Genomic DNA, 22911 nt, shown 5'->3' with positions numbered 1-22911 from the left:
GATAGATATACAAAAAGGCCTCGGTCGTTTTCCGTCTTGTCCGAAGTGGGCCCTCGATTCAATGAAGCGTATCAACAACGCCAAACAAAATGCAAAAAGGGGAACAAACCCCATCTATGGCTTTTCTTGACGGCCATGGGAGGGATCATCTCTACTGGAATTCTCTGGCTGATTGGCCAACCCATCCCGATATGGCTCGTCATCGTCACTGAACATCTCCTCGTCACTTTCACCAGCAAAGGCATTATAGAGCTCTCCGCCCCGACGCTGTGTCCGGCCAGAGGCGCCCGCCATGGGTTGCATCTCATCTTCGTCTTCGATCATTTCAAACTCGTAGTCGTCGTGAGCAGTGGTGCGACGACGCTTGACTCGTTGCAGCTGGAAGTAGACACCCAGCCCGATGAAGAAGACAACGATCATCGCGAAAGAGGCGTAGATCCAGACCTGAGTACGCTTTGATGTACCAAAGGTGGGGAGGTACGATGATATATAGTCTGAGGAAGAGGATGATGAAGGCGAGGCGGTCTCGTCACCAGAAGTGTTGGTGGGCTCCTTCTCGTCTTCGATGGGCGTCGAGTCTGGCTTGGTTTCCGGCTCTGGTGTTGGTTCCGGAGACGATGGGTTGGAAGACTCTTGTGGTTTGGCATTCACAGGTCGGTCGTGGTGGTCGTCCGGGTTCTCAGGCACCCCGGTCTTGACTGGAGCGGCAGCGACACTAGTCGTGGCGACATGGGCATCCTCATAGGGATGGTCATCATCGTTCTCCTCGGGGAGAGGATGAAGCTCTTGCTTAGAACCATCAATGGCCTCACCCCAGAGGTTTAGTCGCCAATCGGTGAAACTGCCGGTGTTCTCATTCTTGTCGGTATCCTTCACAATGATTGTCCATTCACCCTCGGCAGATTCGCCCCTAGTCAAAATTGTTAGCAGCGCACGGAGCTTGGAATAGGGGAATGTGCATACCAATGAGCAACGGACATGAATGTCCAATCGTCATAGCCAGTTGCCACGTTATCATTTCTGCGAGCAACACTCAGGTAGCTCACAATTCCACCAGGGCTGTGCAGCTCAACGCTGATGTCACCGCGGCGGGTGTGGTTGACGTTCATAGTCACAGTGACATGCTCCAATTTGGCAAAGTTAGCCTCTTTCAAGCGATCAGCACTGACGGTGTAGCGGCTGAGCAGTCCGTGGTTGCCCTCGGGAATTGCCTGATGAACTCGCAGCCAAGGCGAGTTAAACCAGGCCTGCGGCTTCACGAGCTCCCAAGTCTTCGCACGCTGGACCATGGTATAGGTATCGACCTTTCCGAAGCCCCAGTCATGACTGAACTTGCGACCAGAGGGCAGCACCTGCCAGCTGCCATCGTCCTCGCTCACAGGAACCGCGGTCTCAACCATGATGTATTGCAGATCACGCCATGTCAGCTCTGGTCGTGCACTGAGGGCAAGAGCCACGCTTCCTGCGGCCAAGGGACCGGCAGCAGATGTACCACCGTGCCCGGAGAAGCACTTGTCGGCACCAACATCAGTGGTGTGAATCGCATCTCCAGATCCACTGCTGTATGCGACGACTAACTGGGCCGAGCAGGACTCTGAGTAGGTCGGGTGCTTGCCTTGCCGATCAATGGCACCGACTGTGATGCTGTAGATGCTGTTGGTGTAACCATCGAAATTGCAGTTGTCTCCATACAGAGCGCCATTGCCGGCGGCAAACACAAAAACGGACCCTTTGCCGCCTCGGCCCTTGTTAATGCCGTTGGCCATGGCTCGTCTGATCAGAATTCCCGGTGCATCCATCGTAGCGCCATCATCAATGGGGCCCCAAGAGCATGAATATATATCGTTCTTTTGGTATGCGTAGTTGATCGCAGCCGCCTCGTCGATGTCGTCGATAGGCTTGGAGAGAATTCGAATACCGGCAATCTTGCTGTCGTAGGCAACACCGACACCACAAACATCGTTCTTGGACGCTGAGATCTCACCGCAGCATCGAGTGCCATGCTTGTCGTCCAGCAAAAGAGGGCGGGGGTCGGGACTTCCCTCGTTGAAATCCCACGAGCCCTCCGCGAAGTAATTCGGTTTCAGGTCATTGCTGTCCATATCGAGTCCATCATCCACCACCGCAGTAGCGATTCCTTCACCCGTAATGCCCTCCAGCCAAAGACCCGTCACATTGAGATCGTGGCCCGGTTGCAGGGTGTTCAGAAGATGCCATTGTTCCTTGAAAATGGGATCACTGATCCCGAGGGTGGACATGACGTTTTTCTGAGCTGCAGCGGCCTGCGCATCCACCTTTCGCTTGTCCAGCGATTCATAAGGCACTGAAACTGGAGGAAGTCTTTTGTGAAGCTTCTGTCTTGCAGGAGCAAGCTTATGCGACCATAAGACACCATCTAGTGGATCGTCACTCTGCGCATCAATCTCCCCGGACCGCTTCCGGAGCTTCCTTTTCGCGCGTAAGTCATCTAACAGGGTATCCGTCTGAGTCTCATGTTCCCGAGGCCGAGAAAACGTATGATGTCCATCGAGTTCACCGATCTTGCCCTCGTGGCGGGCGCCTAGGACCTGTGCGATGTCGGAAGGGGAGGTGGTGTCATCGAGGTGGAGAGCGAAGAAGTCGCGGGATTCTTGAGAGCGAGGGTGTAGGTTTCCAGCGACCGCACTGGCCAGACCCAATGTGGTGACAATACCCAGACGCATTATGTATCGGAAGAAAGGAGGACAGGGTGGGTTCGCGATGGAGGTTGGGAGGTTTGAAGGTATAGCTAGCAAGCGGCTGCCATCGGTTCCGGACCGTTGGCGACTTGAAACAAGCTTGAGAAAGTCAAGCGAACAAAGGTGTGAGTAATTGAATGTCAAGCAAATGACGGTTCAATGCCGTTGGTGAGGAGTAGAGTGAAAGGCAAAAGTGTCAGGTCAGATAGGAGGATCGTCAGAGGCCACGCACGGGATCCTATTGGGGTCTCTTATTGACTGCTCAAAGGCCACGGTTACTCCTTCGACTTATTTCTACGGGGGCCATTTGACATTTGGTTAGCCAAGCAGTTAGGTAAATCATGAACTAGTACTCCGTATGAGAATCACTATGTCTAAACCCCATTGGGAAGTCCATCTGAGCGAGGACCAGCGGAGGCACGGAGTAAGTGGTCTTAACTATGGACGACTTCCAAGGTTGAGCATGAGTACTCTCTAGTAGCACCACCCTTGCATATATTGCATATATTGCAACTCACAGACTATCACAGGGAGTTCCCAGCGACCTTGAATCGTCTACGGAGTAAACATGTCTCAGTATGGTGTGGAGTAGTGTGGGCGGTATTTCCAAGGTTGTTCTGGCGGGAGCAACGGCTATGGAGTGATGCTTATAATGGCTAGACAAAGCTGGACACTTTCTGATATGCTTAGACCATTATAACAATGCCCCAAAATGCCATTCTGGCCACAGGTACCTGAACTATCGAATTCACCCGGGGGTCTACTATTGGCTCTTATGGCAGCCCCCGCGCGAAGGCTGGGATACCAGCCACCAGGATATTGTATAGACCTCGACAAAGGCCGTGTCAGAAATCTCTTCTTCTTCAATTTCCTATTCTTATACCCGGTCGCACAACTTGACGTACTTCAACTTCCCAGTGCGAATCAGATCGGGCCATGGTGTGGTGACCTGCGTTACCTGCATTACCTGCGTTAGGCATCAGATTAAGTCACATCCTAGATTCCAATTCCCTCTGAATCTACCCAACCTGTACACGGTGCCGTTGACGCTTCTCGCCCCAGTTGCATTGTCAATCACTCGCTTGGCACCAACGCATTTTCCGATCGCCATATTGAGCGGTATTGAATTTGGGCAACAGCATGGCGGCCGTGACAATGCCTGGATCACCCGACATGGCAAATGCCTCTGTTCCTCAGGCCAATGGGGCACAAAGACCAGGGCGCAATCGCAGAGCCCCGCCATCCAACGAGAGCTATGAACACCAAGACTCGGATCTATCTCACAACCCAAGCGGTGCCCACTCGACGGGCCAGGTAGATAGAAGCTTCTCAGCCCGAGCTCGAAATCAGCCCGAGGGAAATCTTAAAAATACCACCCGCAAGCCAGTTCCCGAATCTACATCAGAGTTATCAGAGGAGTCCGCCATACCGCGAGGTCTTCCGACAGATGCACACGCTCCGGACTCAGCAGCCATGCCACAAATTCAAGTCTCGTCACCGCCACCCGCTGCTGCTGGGGCATCTGCTGTGCCGGGTCGCTCTAATACCACACGCTCGGGCTCGGCCAGCGACTCTCGGCGAGACTGGGCCTCGGACCGATCCCCGCTCCAGAAGTTGGAGGTCACGTTGACGGGGATCAGCAAGGAGGAGAAGCGCGCACGCGTGCAAGAGGCCGAGAGCAAAGCCCGCGAACGCATGGCGCGCAAAAAGGCGCAACAGGAGAAAGCCGCATTGGCAGCTGCAGCGCGTCAAGCATCTGCTCAGCCTGTGGAAAACATCAAATCACCCCGCGACACGACCAAAAAGAGTAGGCGAGACGATGCCCCCATTGACCGCGAAGTGCGAAATGGACAATCGAACGCCTCCCAGCAACGACAACCTGGAAACGCCGCGGTGCGTCACAACAGGAATGGCTCGGCAAATCCCCAATACCCAGCCATCCGTCGCCCCGAGGACCCCCAATTCGCGCATGCACAGGGTGCTATTCCATCATCGGCAAAGATGGGCAACGTTCCTAAGAGATCAGTCACCGTCAGTGGACCTGCAAAACCGGGGCCTGCTCACAACATCAACCACAGTCGATCTGTGTCTCAAGCGGCGTCTCGCGCTGGACAAGTACCTTCCGCCCTCAGAGCAGAGAGACCACACGACCAATCCCTCTCCCCATCACCAATTGGCCCCGGGGACAGTGCCGAGTCACAGAGCAAGCCCAAGAACGTCTCCTTCAATGTACCACCGCCGACACCACCACCAATCTTCGAATGGAGAGGCGCAAAGCCTGCTCAACTCCGGGCCTCTGATTTCGATTTCCAGACCCTGGATATTAACCGAAGCAAAGCATGGTGGGAGGGTGGTGACAACACGGATCGTCGAAAGAGTAGAGCTCTACCCAAGACCTACAAATCACCTGCTCAGAAGCTGTCAGGTAAGAGCTCCCTCCTGTGCTTGCTAAAATATTATTGCGTGCCGAGACCATTTTAGAAAATTTGCTAACAATACCCAGGTGTAACTGAGCACAAAACCTTCCAGCCTCGCCTCTTCTTGCGATGTGGTCCCTTGCTACGATACACAGGAATTAAGCGAGTCAACGTCGGCACACCCAGCGAGCCTGTGGAGAAGAACATCTGGCGAGGTTCTATCCTGATTGCAACTGGAGACGTTCGCTCTTCATACGAAATCCCGCCCACATTGAGACTATTCTCTCAACCAATGGATCTTCTTCCCCCTCCACCCATCGAAGTCAGCCGTGAAGACGGGATGCAACTTGCACCTGAATACGTCGATCCAACAGCCGGTCTCATGAAGGTAGGCCGAGATGGCCGACCCCTCTACGTCAAACCAGTTGAACATGTCGAGGAGCAAGTCGATCTGTCATTCGAACAGACCGAGGATGGCATATACGAGCTCTCGCCAAGCATAGTTGACTACACCAGCGAAGGCCTCAAGCAACCCATGCCCTCAAACAGAATCCATGCCGTCGATGGCGAAACAGCAGATCTCTTCCGTGATATCCCCGGAGTCCGACTGTACGCAGACGCCGCAAGAGACGTCACATTCTGGAAGTTCAATCTGGAGGTCGAGCTTCGCTCAACAGAGCAGCGGATCGCATACCGAATCAACCAAGGGCCTGCCCTCGGATTCTGGGTTCCTCCCGCTGGAGAATCCATGAACATCATGTTCCACACCGGTAACGGGTTCAGTCCGTCTGTTGACTCGGATCGTGTCTGCGGGCCCGATCCGCTGTGGCGCGATATACTAAACGAACACCAGACCCGTCCTTTCCATGTTATGGTTGGGGGTGGTGATCAGATCTTCAATGACTCCGTCATTACTCGATCCAAGCACTTCCAGGAATGGATCAAGATCAAGAACGCTGGCGAGAGATACGGAGCGCCGTTCACACCTGCTTTCCGTGCTGAAATTGAACAGTTCTACCTTGAAAATTATGCGGCGTGGTTCTCGCAAGGTCTCTTTTCTTTGGCCAATTCGCAAATTCCTATGGTCAATGTTTGGAACGACCATGAGATCTTTGAGGGCTTTGGGTCCTACCATGAGGATTTCATGCATACCTCTGTTATCTCGGGGATTGGAAAGATTGCTTTCAAGTACTATTTACTTTTCCAACACCACAGTGTTCCCGATGAAACAGAGGTGGAGGAGCCTAGTTGGCTTCTTGGTGCTCAGCCAGGTCCCTATATTGATCAGAGAAGTCGAAATTTGTTCATGTCTTTCGGCAAAGGAGTTTCTTTCCTTGGCCTGGATTGTCGCACTGAGAGACGCGTAAGTTGAATTTTTGCCTAAGACGAGGAACTATACTGACGCATTTGCAGAGTAACGAGGTTCTTAGTGAGGAGACCTGCGATATGTTGTGGGATCGCTGCCACAAAGAGATTATTAAAGGAGAGACGAAGCACTTGATTGTCCTCTCCAGTGTTCCTGTTGCCTATCCCAGAGTGGTATGTGGTCTACAACTTCTTATGGGTCAATCTGTTTACTGACTTTATCATAGGCAATGCTCAGGAACTTTATGAACAGCCGCAAGTCGCTTGGCAAGGCTGGTGTCCTTGGTGGCCTTGTCAACAAGTCTGGAGGAAATGTGGAGGTGTTCGATGATCACTGGGCCGGCAAACACCTCAAGTCCGAAAGAACATGGCTGGTTGAGGATCTCCAGGACCTGGCTGCAGAGAAGTCAGTCCGTGTGACAATTCTCAGGTATGTTTTATGTTTCCAAAGGAGCCTAGAAGTCAGACTAACTTGTACTTTGCAGTGGTGATGTGCACCTTGCTGCAGTCGGACAATTCTACTCAAACCCCAAGATGGGTGTCGCCAAAGACCACGATTATCGCTACATGCCCAACGTCATCTCCTCCGCTATTGCGGACATTCCTGAGACAGACTTGATCTCGGACATGCTTAACAAGCGGAACACAGTCCACCACATGGATTCAAACACAGACGAGGATGTCATTCCCATTTTCACCCAAGATGTCAATGGCAAGCCACGCAACAACAAGCGATTATTACCTCGTCGAAACTGGTGCTCGATCCGAGAGTATAAGCCCGGCTCGACTCCTCCCGGTACTCCCGAGTCTGAAAGGGCACCAACTCCAGAAGCCCGACCCAGCAAGTTGCAACGCACCCTATCACTGGGTCGTGCAGACAAATCACCCTATGGAACAGGCAAGCCTGGGATCCTCAGACGTCTCTCCAACCGCGGTCCCCCTCCCACAAGAACCATGAGCTTCAGTCGAGGCGACGAGACCAGCTTCCATCGACGCGCTAGCGTCGATGTCCCATCCCAGCCCCATGAAGGCGGAGACGGATACTTTGCAGGGGCCGCGGCGCCACAGCGACCAGGCACCTTCCACCGCCGACCAACGAACCTCAGCCTGAGATCTAAGAAGGCCGCGAAGGGCGATGATGGTGCAGGCACCTACATCAACCTCGAAGGCGGACTCGCTATCACATTGAACCTTGAGATCAGCTCCTCAGACCCAGCGGGCATCACAGCCCCTTACAAGCTGCTTGTGCCTGCGCTGCATTACAATGGAACCGAGTACGACCCACCCCCAACACAGATCGTCAAGGGCTGGAGAAAGTTCCTTCCTCGTCGAAAGAAGAACGAAGGAGAGCCCAATGCTGGACCATACCCCGAAGACGACCTTAGTGATGACGACCAAGATGATTACGAAGACCCCGACTTGATTAACAATACCCGCGCGAATGCCGCCATGGCTCAACATCCCCAGCATGATGGTCAATATGATGGACAGTACGATGGTCCGGATGATGGACAGTATGAGGGATATCCCGGGAGCGAGGAGGATGATTACTCAGAAAGTGAAGTCCCTCAACGGCTCCCACCGCATATGATGGCCGAGTCTTATCCTGAGACCGAGGGAAATCCCCGTCCACGAAAGAAGTGGTTTGGCGTGATCTAATGTACTATAAGCTAGATGGATTTGGGTATTTTGTCTTTTTTAATTTTGCGTTATGAATAATGACCCATGATGACTTGCCAAACAATCATTCTCTTCGTTCTTTAAGTAAGAAATAAGGAAAACAATCAAGGTGCTGTCAAGGATCTAGTCGTGTTGTATCATGGACGGTGACGAAGTACAAAGCCCTGAGCCGAAGCCCTGACCGGGCCGAGATGAGCTGATTGGAAAATTACATCAGCCCGCGGTCTCGACCAGGCACGTGACGGATGCTTAGAAAGCCGAAGACGCCAGCGATTTGGCCAATGCGAAGGGTCGAATCGATTCCATTTTCAAGATTGTATAAGCTCCAGTCTTTCGGCAAAAGAGAAAGTAATTCGACGGGTCCAGTCTCTGATTTTCTTGCTGGTTATCAATCACTACATCACCTAATCCGAAAATCCCCACTGCCCCTCCAAAAAAAGATATAACAGTCCCCCCTCCTCCCCTTCTCTCCGACACCTTCAAGCTGTTTTCCTCAACTTTCCGACGCTTTCCCTCCGCCCTCCGCTCTATCGGTTTTACTGCCGCCGCGGCAACTACCGTCTATCACCAATCCCCACCTTCGACCTCGGTCTTCTCGAAAATCTCGACGCCGCTGCGCGTCAATTGCACATCCGCCAGAATGGTGCACTCTAAAGTAGTTAGTAAGTGACTATACCTTGATCACTTCTTTCGGGGATCGCCGTTCTAACCTTCCGCCAGTCATCGGCTCCGGCCCTGGTGCGCACACTGCCGCCATCTACCTCTCTCGCGCCGAGCTCCAGCCCGTCCTCTACGAGGGTATGCTCGCCAACGGCACCGCTGCCGGCGGTCAATTGACCACTACAACGGACGTTGAGAACTTCCCCGGATTCCCCAACGGCATTGGCGGTTCCGAGCTCATGGACAACATGCGCGCCCAATCCGAGCGTTTCGGTACCGAGATTATCACCGAGACCATCTCCAAGCTGGATCTCTCCTCCCGCCCATTCAAGATGTGGACCGAGTGGAATGATGCCGAGGGCAGTGAGCCCGTCCGCACCGCCGACGCTGTCATCATCGCTACCGGCGCCAACGCTCGCCGCCTCAACCTGCCCGGTGAGGAAACCTTCTGGCAGAACGGTATCAGTGCCTGCGCTGTCTGCGACGGTGCTGTCCCTATCTTCCGTAACAAGCCCCTGTACGTCATTGGCGGTGGTGACTCTGCCGCTGAGGAGGCTATGTTCCTCGCCAAGTACGGTAGCCACGTGACTGTCCTCGTCCGCAAGGACAAGCTGCGTGCTTCCAAGGTCATGGCTGACCGTCTGCTCGCCCACCCCAAGTGCACTGTTCGTTTCAACACTGTTGCCACCGAGGTCATTGGCGAGAACAAGCCCAATGGCTTGATGACTCACCTCCGTGTCAAGAACGTTTCCACAGAGAAGGAGGAGATCGTTGATGCTAACGGTCTCTTCTACGCTGTTGGCCACGACCCCGCCAACGCTCTGGTTAAGGGCCAGGTCGAGCTCGACGACGAGGGTTACATTGTCACCAAGCCCGGTACCAGCTTCACCAATGTTGAGGGTGTCTTCGCTTGCGGTGATGTTCAGGACAAGCGTTACCGCCAGGCTATTACCAGTGCGGGCTCTGGCTGTGTTGCTGCTCTTGAGGCTGAGAAGTTCATCTCTGAGAATGAGTCTGTGGAGCCTGCTGTTGAAAAGGACGCTCCTGCCGATGGCCCGGCTGAGTACAAGTCCAACCCCCTGCTTTAAATGCATTTCCTTTCTGTTTGCATTATCACGATACATGAAACATAATCTCTGGTCTGTGTGTTGGGGTTCTTTTTTTTTTACCCTGTTAGACTTTTGTTAGACGATATATCAAATACACATTTCTCATCTACACTGGATACAAGTACTTTCTCTCGTTCTCTTTAGGTTTATCTCCTTGAGCTTGTTCGGCATTGCGTCTGACTGGCTAGCCGTCTATGTCCTATTTTTACATTTCAAAAGCCCTGGAGTCGAATTAAACATTGAAACTTTTTTTTGATTTTCATTAACTTGAAATAAGGGTAATCATATTCGTAACATTGTTCTCTCCACCAGAGACGAACCACCTTTTATCTTTGAGAAATGCTGATTAAGATATAAGCATTTCGTCGGTTCTCTTACTGCCCACCGAAAGCCGTGCCAAGCACAGGAACAGACTCAGCAGTTCCCTCAGCAAGATAGTCCGGCATGACCCAGCTCTCGAACGGGTTTTCGGCGCAAAAGCGATCCTTAACAACGAACGTAGCACGTTCCCACTCCGCAACATCAACCTTCCATTTATCCCAGGCCTCCGCATTGGCACGACGGTTTGCTTCTGTCCGATCGAGGTAGGGCTGTTTCTCGGCTGGGGTGGCAGAGCGCCACATCTGGCCCAACGCGGCGCGGATATCGTCACGGGGAGCCTTAGCATTGGGATTGTTGGATGTTGTGCGGCGTAGTTGGTCGCAATTATCGCGGCATTGCTGCCAAAAGTCTTTTTGATAGAACAGGAAGGGGTTGAGACCTGTCTTTGTGGGTCGGGCGGGGGCAGAGCCTAATTCAGCGTAGATGGTTGTCCAGAGGGCTTGATCGTAGGCATCGCGGCGGGTTTGATCGGAGGAAGTTGGTTTGCGGGAGGAGGAGGTTGGGGCTTTGGGTTGAGATGATGCCTCGGGGGAAGTGGATAAGGAGCCTCGAGGTTTCTTGACGGAGGCAGAGGGTGTGGATGATTTGCTCCGGACTTTGGATTTGTCTGGGACAAGAGGGTGAGGCATTACGATTGGACCTGCTATCGGCGAGATGATCTCAGACGCGGCTCGTAAGCCCGATAGATAGGCACCATGAACAGTTGCTGGATGAGTGCCACATGTGGCTTCGCCGGCGAAGTGGAGATTGCCGATGGGCTGAGCCATCAGATCGTAGTCACCTGGGAAGGCTGACTGGGCAACATAGGAATAGCTGCCGTACGTAAAGGGGTCCTGGCCCCAGCGAGTCACGATAGTCTCGAGGGGATCTGGAACTGGCATATCTTTGAACACATTACGAAGCTGACCAGTCACTTCCTTCACAATCTCTTCGTCTGGTGTGCATTCTGCCTGGTGGGCTGCATCACCTGCCATGAGAGCGATCAAGCATGGAAGACCAGTTGTTTTCATGACGTTCCAGAACAAGTAGAAACGACCACGATTTGCGGCATAATCCTCTTGCACCATGGTCACAGCGTTCGCTGGTTCGCGCAGAAGTCCGAACATGTCCCGCTTGGTGTCCCAAAAGGGTTCTTTGAAGACCAAGACGACCTTGTTCATGATACCGAAGCCCAGTCTCTCAATTGCGCCACGCTTCCAATCAGGAAGAGGGGGCTCAAAGTTGATCTTCTGTTGTTTTAAAACACCAAGAGAGCCAGTAAATACCACATGGTCTGCTGTGAATGTTTCCCCGTTCTCACACTTCACTACCGCCTTCTTGTGTACGTTTGTTCCGGTAGTATCGTAAGATATATCAGTGACAATCTTGCGAGTGCGGACGTCAAGCTTTTCTGGCAAGTTGTACAGCCCATATGGTAGTTGCTGGTAACCCCCAATAACTTGAGAGTGCTCGCCCTCGAATTCATTTCCGATGTCTTGGTCCCACCCTGACAGACTCAGTCGGTTGACGTTCGTAGCGTTGGCGTATTCGAGATTAGCAAAATGCCAATTCATCAAACGCATATCCTTAGGCGTCAATGGAAGCATGCGCTGGTATTGCTTGACACCCTCATCCATCACCACACCAAGGGTTTGTGCCAGAGATACCTTGGCAATCTGATCCAGCTCAATCGTGTCGCTCACTGTGTAACCAGGGTTGAGTTTCCATCCAGTAGTCTGACAGGTCAAAGCTGCTGGGTCATCATCCGAATTTCCCGCCAGGTCACTCGCAACGTCGACGGATAACTCGTTTTCCGCGGTCTTGTGTTTGATTCCTCGTCGAACGCGTTTGGTCGGCACCAGCAGATCAATTGTTCCTGCGGCCCTCGCTTCTTCATATTGTCGCACAGTGAGTCCATCATCCACGACCGATTCGCGACCAGTATCAATCATCTCGCGGTTTCCCTCGGCGGTTGGTGAAATCTTTGCTTTATGACGATAGAACCCTGTTCGATCAAGAATGTCATTGTAGAGTTTTTCAGCCATTGCATCTTGGTTCTCATTCACAGGAGATCCATCAATGTCGTAGATCGTCGAGACGTCTCGAATCTTGTGGTATGTAAGCGCCAGCTGCCCGCGAACAATCTGATCCAACGGATTACCGTGATCGAAACCAACGATAATCTGAGCACCCATTTCTGCCTTTGGCACAAGCCCTTTGGGTAAGGATTTTGACTTCAGGCTAGTCAACGGGTGGGAATAGATGCGACCCCCCAGCCTTCGCCGTCCTTCGAGAACAATCACACGAGGTAGCACATTTGACTCACGGTATTGGCGGAAAAGACTCTCCAATTGACGTGCACATCCCAAGCCTGCCATTCCAGCGCCGATTACAACAATTGTAGGTCCTTCCTTCCGTCTTCCGCGCTTGGGTTTCACCGGGGCCAATGGAGCCTCCACACAGCCATGATTGATGTAACCATTGCGTGCAAGCCAATCGTAAGCAAACGAGGCTAAGTTCATCCATCGGTAATCTTTTGCACAACCAAGCGCTTCTTCTCTGGTGACAGCGACCATTGGATTCCTGCCCCAGAGGAGTAAAATCCCGTTCCGAATGTTGAGATATATTGTCACATGTACATGGCAGAGGTGGTCTTGTAGGAATTCTTGCTCCTGGCGATGAAGAGCATATGGATTCAACCGAGATGAATATGCCGCTCTAACACATTGTTCACCATAGACGGACGGGTGGAGTTTGGATGGGATGGACGCGCGGGGTCGACATTTGGACAGATCTACCTTGCCGCTTTCAAGTATATTTGGCCCAAACACAATTGACTGCATGGGAATTGACTGCAAGGGGACCGGTGGAGGAGATGTGGAGTTTTTTGGATCAATGGCTGATGTCAAGTCGGTTGAGGGGGTAGACTCATTGGGGGTGCTGCTACTACCAACACCACCCATGTACAGCCTCTCCCTGGGATACACAGGATGAAATCCTTCGGAAAGGGATATTTGAGACTCAGAAGCAGCTTGACCTATATCGCCCAGACTGACTGGTGTCGAACTTGTATCAAGGGCCTCATGTATGATCCGCATCCGTTTCGCAGGTGGTTCAGCAAGTTCGGCAGATTCGGGTAGAACGTTCTCCGGGCCATGTATATCAGTTGCTGATTCTTTTCCATATTGACTCATGTATGGATCTTGGGCCGGAGGGATTCCGCCACCCGGCTGAAATCTTATGGAGGCACCCTGCATGTTGATACACGGGTATTTGCAGTTCGACCAGCCTGAGAATGATCAATCGACAGCCTTTTCAATTCGGGCAGAACGAAGGCCAAAGGACCGTGAAGAGTACAGTGGGCAATTTGTTGACTGATGTCACTGACAGCCCTTCCTAGCCCGAAGAATGTGTGGATATCAGATGTTGAAGCCTGCACCCATGATATGGTTTCGCATAGAGAGACCCGATCTGCAGTAACCGAAGGAACACAGGATTGAATAAATAAATCAACTAGATTTGTGTCAGAGCCTGGATGATTCAATGTAGATGAGGGTCAGGGGAGTAGTATGAGAGAATAGATGGAAGCCGGAGGAAGCACGGATCAGGACATACATCAAGTTCACCCCTTCCCACAAATCCTACCCTGAGAATTGGCGGAAAGGAAGCCCATCAATATATTGGGAATACTTCAATTCAATGTTCGATTGACCACGGACTGTTGACTTTGAAGGGTACGATGTGAAGAGTAGAAAAACCCTGGCTTTGGTTCGGAAGCGGGGCGTATTTCTCAGTCCGGCAGTTGCGGCACGCGGTTTAACGTCAAGATATTCACAATCGTTACATTCTCTCTACTTGCGGTTTCTAGCTTATTTGGGAACATGATTGTGCAGCCCAAAGGCATCCTCCTCTGCGATTCCATCCGAGTCATTATCCGTGAACTCGTCATGGTATGATCGGCGGTTCGAGTTCTTCCAGGGACCAGGCTGGTCACTGTCACTGTCACCCAGCGCGAGATCAACGTTATCGTCGTCCAAATCGGTGAATCCAATACGCTCCTCTTCGTCTCTGGCAAGCGCACTATCCACTTTGTTGGCATTAGGATCAGTTGAGAACCCATGAGGGCGACGCGATGCATGATCAGCATCGAAGGAGCCTCGAGGATCTGCTCGCTCTTGAGCTTCGAGCTCGGCTGCACGGGCCAAAGTTCTATCAAGGGAGAGAAAGTGTTAGTGAGGGTTCAGGGGACGTTGGCAAACGATGAATCGGGTGTTCGAACCTTTGGTAAATATACCACCCGGTAAAGATTCCAATACCAACTGTAAAGATGATACTGCAGACATTGACGGCCTTGGATCCCGCGCTCATCTCCTCGCCCTTTTCAGAGAGAAGGCGAATCCGACTACCAACAAATGCAGGAACCAGCAACTTGGGGGATATAATGGCCGTGGCAAGTCCATACATCAACGGCTGCACTGTGGGGAACGTAGACACGGCGCCGTTACAGATTGAATAAGGCAAAGGACACAAGCGGATCATGCACAGGAGTTTGAGCCCATCATACTTCAATGTCAGGGCCAGTGCCGCGAATCTCTTATCACGCTCCATCAAACGATGTACGAACCCAGACAGAATCGTCCGAGAAACATAGAACGAGGCAGTCGATCCAAGAATTGTCGCGGAGGCGTAGATAAGCCATCTAATGAATGTATCCAGTCAGCGTTTTGATCCCATGCACATATTGAATCCGAATGGTCTTTCTTACCCTTTCCACACGCCAAAGATGAAGCCCGCTACCGTGCCAAATGTAGACCATCCCAGCAATGGAGGAAATGAGACAAAAAAGACACATAGCCACAGCACGAAAGCAACCAGCCACGAACTTTCCCACTTCTCAGCGACCGGTCCAAGCCAAATGAACACCTTCCCTGTTAAGACGAGGAATCCAATGCCAGATGCGCCCAAGAGTACAGAAACACAAATGTAGGCGATTTTCTGCCACAGAGTCATCTCCTGCCACATTTTATCCGCCCGTTGGTACAACTCTGTCCCGCGTTGTATGATCTGTTCGCGATAGCTCTGCCCGCCAGACCAGCGAGCGGAGTTCCGCCTCGCGCGATTCCAAGGTTCAGCATCGTCAGGGGAAGAAGGTATAGGATCGGGCGATGAGGGAGAAAGAGACAATGCCCTGGCGGTGGACTGGTAGTCCGCGGGCATTGTGGCAGAGTTTAGATGGGGATGATCAGGGTCTCAGGGTCTCGGGGTAAGGTGTGACGGAACGAGTGTGAGCTAATGATCGGCGATTTCCCAGAGGGGTTTCCAGAAGGGCGGTTATAAGCCCAACTTAGATCGGAAGAAGCATGAGAGATGGAGGTTTCGTTTTCACGGAGTAAGCCAAGCGCTTTAGGCTGAAAGTTCAGTTCAAGACACCTTGCGGATCCGCCGGAGTCGGGGTGTTTACCGATCTACGGTTTCTGTTCGCGTCGATCGACTTGATTTATTGCTGTACTTTGACACTTTGACCTTTCTGTGCATGGAAGTTTATATGGTACCTACAGGTGCAGGGTATTATAGTTATGGCCTGTTTGGGTGTTCCTAGAGTTAACTGTGTACAAGTAGAGCTTACTGGAACAGAGTACTTATTGCCCAACATGCTAAGTGCAGAAAATACTAGTTATGTTTTTTATGTTATATTAATTTATTCTAATAAGAGTGAATAATTAAATATTATTTTGTAGTCGATATAGAGGCTAAATGTAGGAAATCCATCTCTACAAGCAGCGAGCTTGAATGACCAGAAAGAGCTCCGGAGAGATAAGCGTGATCCCCAGTGTTGATCGTCTCCGCCTCCCCCTCCTTTGTTTGGATCTCACCTTTCACCACTGTGCATTTCTCTGGCGCTGCGATGTAACTCTCGGTTCAATCATATCCCTTCCGCGACTTCGTGCCTTGCGCCATATAACTCTCTGTTCACCCCCCTACTCGACCTCCACACCTCTTCACCCCAGAACATGGGTCGTTAACTTGGATCCAGCCCCGATCCAACCTTGACCCAGCTCTTATAACTTTGCATCTTATACATCAACTGTCATTTGATTTCTTGCGTTTGAGCGCTAACTTGAACTCACTTTTACCCCGCCTGGGTCTTTGCTCCCTCGATCTCTTCACCGACGCGCGGCAATAGACATCATGGTGTCCGACGACCTCCTCGAGAAATGTCTCCAAATCCTGCAGGATCAGGCACTGGATGAGGAAGAGCAGGTTGAGAAAGTGGAGGATTTCTTGCGCGCGGAAACCAGTCTATCAGGCACGCCCTTGGAGAACGCAGTGCTGGACATCCTCTGGCGCCATCGAAATCGCAACATACCAGATGCATCACCTCCTGCTCGACACACCGTAATTCGTCGCTCTTCACCTGCTCCTTGGCAGATGGCCCGGTCCGCCACACCGCTATCTCCCCACCCAACTCTAGGGACTAGCCCCGGGAGCGCCTCGTGGATGCAAAGCCCCCCGTGGGGCATTTGCACGACCACCGCTCTCATCCACCGTATCGCCATTTACCTCCCCACGGCCGTCCCCTCGACTTGCTCTCGCACAGCCGATTCCTCATTCTCCAAATCTAAATGCATACGAATTCTCAGACCAGAGTCAGATCTCTGACTACTATGGAGACCTTGGAGGCGACAACAATATTGATTGGCTGGTCGCAGATGACGCCAATAGTACAACCTCGTCCGCAGGCGGAGTCAGCACCCCAGGAGCCCTCAGCGCTACTGCGGTCGAGTTCGTTCCAGACATGAGCCCCCATGATATCTTGCGCACAGTCTTGGGCGACAAGCGATCAAACGATGAAATAGAAGCAGCACTCGAAGCAAACAGCTATGATCTTGGTGCAACAATTGCCTCTCTTTCGCAAGACATAGAAGCCGAGGCAATCTCAAAACAGCAAGATGACGGCCGTGTCCTGGTTGGAAAATCCATGGCCATGGAGCACGTTCGCCCCGTCACGCCATTGGGTAGCAGTCGCAGCCCAGTAGTTTGCAAATACTGGTTGTCTACTGGACAATGTCTTCGAGCAGACTGCCGATTCAGTCATGACCTTACCACCCATGTGTGCAAGTGAGTACCTTGGTATCAGACGTGCGATGTTTTCATGGGCTAACAAAATTCGATATAGATATTGGGTCATGGGCAACTGCCTAGCCGGTGATGGCTGCCCATTCTCGCACGATCCTTCAGCACTCATTGGAAACCTTAGTGTCACCGGTGGCAGTCGACCAGCTTCACCAGCAAACGGCTCTCCATTCCAAGTAGACAGCGGCTCCGAGGCGTTCCCACCTCTGCAAGCCGCAGAAAACGGGGATCAATGGGGAAATCAGTATGTCGGTCGGTATCCTTCTCACCTTTCCGCCTACCAGACCTCCAAGTACGCCCCTCCAGGTTTACTTCCTGGGATGAGCAAAAGAAACGGAAGTGCCACCCACCTTGGACGTCCGAACTCTCGGCCAACGAGTCGCCACCAAAATCGGGAACTAAATCCCACGGCACTGTCAGTAGACGATCAAGATGCTTTTCCAACTCTCGCCGCGGTGCAAGCAAAAAATGCCGGAAAGAAGCACCATGGCAAACGAGGCGGGCACAATACCCGTGATACAAGCTTGAACAAAGAGAATCTTCCTTCATCTCTTGCTGATGTGGTTCGAATGACCCCGTCCCCTGTCCCGGGAAAATCCAAGTCGGGCGTCAAAAACAAAGATACCAAGAGTCGCGAAAACAGTGCAGCAGCTCAGTCCATCCAGGCCCCGCAAAATATTCCTTGGCTTGAGACGGGAACACGTGCCAACCAGCAATACATCAAGTATCGAACTGAGGCTATTCGTCATGGAACTGTGAGAAATAAGTTCCTTCAAAGGTGAGTTTCCAATTCTACTTCTCTTTCGTTCTTCTTCTAACGCAAAGTTCTTAGCGCCGCTCAAGCATGGAACCGGAATGACGCCCGAGCTGCGAAGGCACTATCTTTGCGCGGCCAGGCAGAAAACGATGCGATGCGCAGATGTCACCGCGAAGCTGCTCGTCAGCTCTATGAAGAACGCAACCAGCATCTTTCCCACAAAGGCTTGGATGAAAATGCAGAGGAACTCTACATCGATCTGCACGGGCTTCACCCCGAAGAAGCCATTGAATATTTGGAGAAGATCCTTCTCAAGCATGCCAGAGAAGGCTTGCGGGTGGTCTATGCCATCACAGGCACCGGCCACCACTCGAAGAACGGCAAAGACAAAATCGGCAAGGCCGTCAAGGCATGGCTCAACGAATGGCGCTATCTCTTCCGAGAATTCAGCGTACCTGGTGAACGAGGCGGCTATGTCGGAGGCATCCTCGGCATCGACCCCACCAGTTATGACAAGTCACTAGCCAAGGAGCTGGCTAGTGATTCGACGGAGGCTAACGCTGGCGAACCTCCTACCCTAACAATGGGCAAAGTTCAACTCCTCAAGCGCGAGGACATAGAGACTTAAACCAACGGCCTGGCATGCCATTCGACTCGATCATTGCGTCAAAGCGGCATGATACCCATCAGTACTTTTAGTTTTTTGAACCTTTGGGATACATTCTTCCTTGTGGCTATTTGTGAGTCAAGCACAACATAGACTCCGGGGTTTCATTTGGAACTACACCTGGGGTCTATCCTTGATTGCTCAGTTCTGCGGCTTCGATACCGCTGGATTTGCTAGGACTTGACTTTTAGAGTTAGCAAAGCGAGAAAATGCAATATACATCAGTACATTTCTCCCCTCAATTTGGCGTCAATGTCTCCTTTTCTCGAAACATAGGTCAGCCCGTACACGAAACATTCACATAGAACTCTCGACATCAGCGAACAGTCAACATCTACTGTAGGTATCTACTTGGCTCTCAGGTTGTTGATTCACGATGTACCAAATGGAGAGAAGCTACAAAAAAATACGCCAAAAAAAAACAGCCTGGGAAGACCTCGGCACTTCAGTTGGCTTACACAACTTGTGATCTTAAAGGCTTGTTTAACATCCATGGATATTCCCGTAAACCTTGGAACTCATTCCAAGGTTCTTCATTTTATATGGTATGTTGCAATAAGAAGTAGCGCTATGCGATTCCTATTCTGGCTCCTGATGTTCCCATTCCCCCCTCAGAGCGTCAATATCAACCCCACAAGCCTGCGCCTTCTTGACAATAGCCCTAGCCTTATGCGCAACGGGAACATCAATCATCTTTCCATCAAGAGTCCAAGCACCTCGTCCTGCCTTAGCAGCCTTCTCATCCGCAATGACAACCCGCATAGCCCACTCCGTCTCCCCAGCATCCGGCCCGAAGATTTCATCCGCAACCTTCGCCTGAGTTGGATGGATACACTGCTTACCATTGAAACCTAACCGTCTGCCATCACGACATTCCTCCTGCAAAACAGCAGGCGGCCCATCGCCCTTCTCAGACTTGTAGGCGGTACAAACGAGGTCAATAGTCGAAGGCAGGTTGGCGGCTCGCGCCGCAGTCGCGATCGCAGATCGCGCAAACAAAAACTCCGTCAACGAGGGTGTTCGCGTGATACTCAAATCCAAAGCGAAGTCCTCGGCCGCGAAAATCAAACCCTGTAGCAGGGGCGAGGCGGCACAGATCTGAGAAAGGTTCGTGAGAGACTTGGCTGACTCTACCAGCGCCAAAAGCGAGATAGGAGTTCTATCTTGCTGCGCAAGTGTATGGTTCACGACATCCGTAACGAATGTCAAATCAGAGGCCGAGTTGACCTTGGGAATGACGATTGTAGTCAAGTTCGGCGATTTAAGCTGATGGCTTTAGCGGGTGCTCTTGGATAATACACAGGAGCAACTTACCACTTCGGTCAGATCGCCTAGTGCGAGCCCGCTGTCTACGGAGTTAATCCGCACGGCTCGTTCGCGGATCCCTGATGGCGAAGGTTGGTCAATTGCTCTTCGCACGAGGTTGCGGGCCTCTGCTTTCATGTGCGGGGTCACGCTGTCCTCTAGATCGTAGGTGAGACAGTCGGCTCTTAATGAGCGGGACTTGTCTAGGAAGCGTTGGGAGGATCCCGGGACTGTTTGGTGGTCAGCTCTGGTAGGAAGCTTGGAGCTTGCAAGGGGGGTAAAATTGGAGCTGAGGTATTACCATATAGGAGAGAGCGACGCAGAGTATTACGAGCTGCCATAATGTCGTTTGTATGTATGTTGTGGTGTCTGGTAGTAGTTTGGGGAATTGGGGTGTTTTAAGGTGACTTCATTCCGGGGAAGAAGCCGACTCGGCTATCAATAGAGCCGCTCAGCTGTGCTCCACCAAAGGTCGGGGCAAGACCTTCGTATGCACTCGATGTGCCTTTTCTCGGGGATTTGGCTATAAATTCGAGATTTTTTGTCTCAAGGCTACCTAATGATTTCCAAGGTTCATGGCTACAATTGTTTGCGGCTCTCAACCTTGGAATGCTACCACCTCCACGGGTAAACGAAGATATATCGAACCTTCAACATGGTGATGTGCAGGCGATTACCTAGGTACGTTTTGAGATAACTGTCGCTAGGTCCACATATGAACGGGCTTAACTATGAAATGGGTTCAAAATTCAAAAGAGACCTCGGGAGGTGATTAATGGCCTCGCGGTGTGCTATGATGAGGTGAGTTCGTCCACGGGATATGGCCCTACCTCCTGGCCTTGAAAGTAGCCTTTAACTCGACACTGGCAAAACCCTGCCCAAATCATGCGGGAACATACGCGAGGGTGAATGCCCCCGAGATCTGCAGGGCACTGCCAGAAATCATTGTCCAGCGTGATAACAGAACCCCTAGTCCTCTGGGAGCTTCTTCAAAAGACCCAGTCAACATCTGGGCCAAGTCAAGTTAAATTCCGAAGACGGTGGCTTTGTACAGTAGTTCCAAGGTTCTTATCCACTTCAGATGCACGAGAGAGATGCCTTCGTACTTCAATTGAAAACGAGCATGTGTAGTCTCAGGTTTGGCTTGACGAGATGGTAGACATGTAACATAGGCGCATGCTCTCAGTGGGCTTGCAGTCTTAAAGTAGCAGTAGCTTGCGCTACATTATGTACTAGAAGAAGGCAAGACCCTGGAGATATGAGACTGGCGGAGTTCTAACATAGGAAAATGCGGGAATGTCATGCTTCGGAACGTGCGCAGGTGGAGCGTCATCTCCAATTATTCTGCCAGATTCTACCGCTCCATCCCGTGTCGCGACCACTATGGAACCAACACAACCGCTCCTTCCTCAAATCAAAGCTGCTTAGATCTTCTGATCCAGAGGAGTTCCCAGACAAGGGCTTATTCCGTTACTCTACCGGCTCAGTCACAAACAGCATGGACCAGAACCCAGTCCAAGGCGACCTTAACTGGCGCCTAAGTGCGCATCCGATCACGCTACTTGTCTTCTTGGGCATTCGTATCGGTTTGTATCCCCTCTCCTCAGCCATAAGGACGGCATTGACTGATGAATTCCCCAGGTGCCCTTTTGATGTACCTCTTTGGTGTTCTCTTTATCAAAGACTTGTATGCGCCTGCCAGATTGCCCGCACCTTCGTGAAACTAACATGATCTAGTGTCCTCGTGTTTATCCTTACTCTTCTCCTCCTCTCTGCGGACTTCTACTACCTCAAAAACATTGCCGGGCGTCGCTTGGTAGGCCTGCGTTGGTGGAACGAGGTCGACACCTCTACCGGGGACTCGCAGTGGGTCTTCGAATCCTCCGACCCCAATGTGCGCACCGTGACAGCCACCGATAAGCGGTTCTTCTGGTTGAGTTTGTATATTACACCGGCCTTGTGGGTAGGTTTGGCTATTCTGGCCATTATCAAGCTATCAAGTGTGATCTGGCTGAGTCTGATTGGTAAGTCTCCGCTCGATGGATACATCTGGTGCTTTAATACTGATATTGGATTCTAGTTATCGCTCTCATTCTGACCATCACAAACACCATGGCTTTCTCCCGCTGTGATAAGTTTGGACAGGCCTCTACATACGCCAGTTCAGCTTTGGGTGGTGGTATCGTCAACAACCTTGCCGGTGGTCTGCTGGGCAGACTTTTCCGGTAATCACGATATTGATTGAATGGTGTGTGCAATTCTTGGATCAATTTCATGATCTGTACTTTGAACTGTAACTCTAGCGGAGTGTTTGGATACCTTACTCAAATGCATGCACAATTCCTGCAATCTACTATCTCCGGTGCGAACTCTGATCTACAGTCTACAAGAGACAATATAAGAGGGTTGGTCACAAAGAGACCCAGCCAAAAAGAAAGGTGTGCCTTGACGCTCAGGTTGTGAAGAAGAGCGGGTGCCTTCCCCGTAGAGATTGTCTCTCGCCCACGCGCCTTTCCTTTCACTTCTTCCCTTCCTTCTTCCTCTTCCCTTTCTTTCCCTTTCCCTTTTCCTTTTCACCACACGTTCGTTCACTACAGCTTCATCACTATTTCGATCAGTAAGTCGCCATATCATCCAATTCCATCTTCCTCAGAGGTCTGGGACTACCCGAGCTTATGATATCTCATGTAAATATTGAACTGCCTCTGTTTCCCCTGCCTCTGTTTCCCCATCCACCATT

At 51.6% G+C, this 22911-nt stretch overlaps 8 protein-coding genes across 8 annotated transcripts; 4 read left to right on the top strand and 4 right to left on the bottom strand.

The window, feature by feature from the left end:
• Positions 1-114: 114 nt before the first annotated feature.
• kexB (kexin kexB) lies at positions 115-2702 on the bottom strand (the record flags this gene model as incomplete). Its single annotated transcript, XM_056960684.1, has 2 exons — positions 115-910; positions 964-2702. 2 exons carry the CDS (start codon positions 2700-2702, stop codon positions 115-117), a joined length of 2535 nt encoding a protein of 844 aa, XP_056806839.1.
• A 1155-nt stretch (positions 2703-3857) lies between these two features.
• Positions 3858-8158, top strand: N7506_011390 (uncharacterized protein; the record flags this gene model as incomplete). Its single annotated transcript, XM_056960683.1, has 5 exons — positions 3858-5142; positions 5221-6497; positions 6548-6673; positions 6727-6929; positions 6985-8158. 5 exons carry the CDS (start codon positions 3858-3860, stop codon positions 8156-8158), a joined length of 4065 nt encoding a protein of 1354 aa, XP_056806838.1.
• A 661-nt stretch (positions 8159-8819) lies between these two features.
• Positions 8820-9927, top strand: trr1 (thioredoxin-disulfide reductase TRR1; the record flags this gene model as incomplete). The annotated part of the gene is made up of 2 exons (XM_056960682.1): positions 8820-8841; positions 8900-9927. The coding sequence occupies 2 exons, from the start codon at positions 8820-8822 to the stop codon at positions 9925-9927; spliced, it is 1050 nt and encodes a 349-aa protein (XP_056806837.1).
• Positions 9928-10322: 395 nt separating this feature from the next.
• On the bottom strand, positions 10323-13565 carry aof2 (putative lysine-specific histone demethylase Aof2; the record flags this gene model as incomplete). Its single annotated transcript, XM_056960681.1, has 1 exon — positions 10323-13565. The coding sequence occupies one exon, from the start codon at positions 13563-13565 to the stop codon at positions 10323-10325; it is 3243 nt and encodes a 1080-aa protein (XP_056806836.1).
• A 612-nt stretch (positions 13566-14177) lies between these two features.
• On the bottom strand, positions 14178-15525 carry N7506_011387 (TVP38/TMEM64 family protein; the record flags this gene model as incomplete). Its single annotated transcript, XM_056960680.1, has 3 exons — positions 14178-14517; positions 14588-15007; positions 15074-15525. 3 exons carry the CDS (start codon positions 15523-15525, stop codon positions 14178-14180), a joined length of 1212 nt encoding a protein of 403 aa, XP_056806835.1.
• A 972-nt stretch (positions 15526-16497) lies between these two features.
• Positions 16498-18827, top strand: N7506_011386 (CCCH zinc finger and SMR domain protein; the record flags this gene model as incomplete). The annotated part of the gene is made up of 4 exons (XM_056960679.1): positions 16498-16704; positions 16781-17427; positions 17486-18220; positions 18275-18827. The coding sequence occupies 4 exons, from the start codon at positions 16498-16500 to the stop codon at positions 18825-18827; spliced, it is 2142 nt and encodes a 713-aa protein (XP_056806834.1).
• Positions 18828-19445: 618 nt separating this feature from the next.
• On the bottom strand, positions 19446-20512 carry N7506_011385 (HpcH/HpaI aldolase/citrate lyase family protein; the record flags this gene model as incomplete). Its single annotated transcript, XM_056960678.1, has 3 exons — positions 19446-20132; positions 20181-20401; positions 20473-20512. The coding sequence occupies 3 exons, from the start codon at positions 20510-20512 to the stop codon at positions 19446-19448; spliced, it is 948 nt and encodes a 315-aa protein (XP_056806833.1).
• A 947-nt stretch (positions 20513-21459) lies between these two features.
• Positions 21460-22400, top strand: N7506_011384 (DUF846 domain-containing protein; the record flags this gene model as incomplete). The annotated part of the gene is made up of 4 exons (XM_056960677.1): positions 21460-21757; positions 21813-21858; positions 21909-22195; positions 22252-22400. The coding sequence occupies 4 exons, from the start codon at positions 21460-21462 to the stop codon at positions 22398-22400; spliced, it is 780 nt and encodes a 259-aa protein (XP_056806832.1).
• Positions 22401-22911: the final 511 nt, after the last annotated feature.

The sequence above is a fragment of the Penicillium brevicompactum genome (assembly GCF_028827555.1).
Source record: "Penicillium brevicompactum strain IBT 35665 chromosome Unknown utg000007l_segment0_segment0, whole genome shotgun sequence".
Classification (NCBI taxonomy): domain Eukaryota; kingdom Fungi; phylum Ascomycota; class Eurotiomycetes; order Eurotiales; family Aspergillaceae; genus Penicillium; species Penicillium brevicompactum.
The sequence above is the reverse complement of the archived record's forward strand: the minus strand, read 5'-3'. Positions and strand labels throughout refer to the sequence as shown.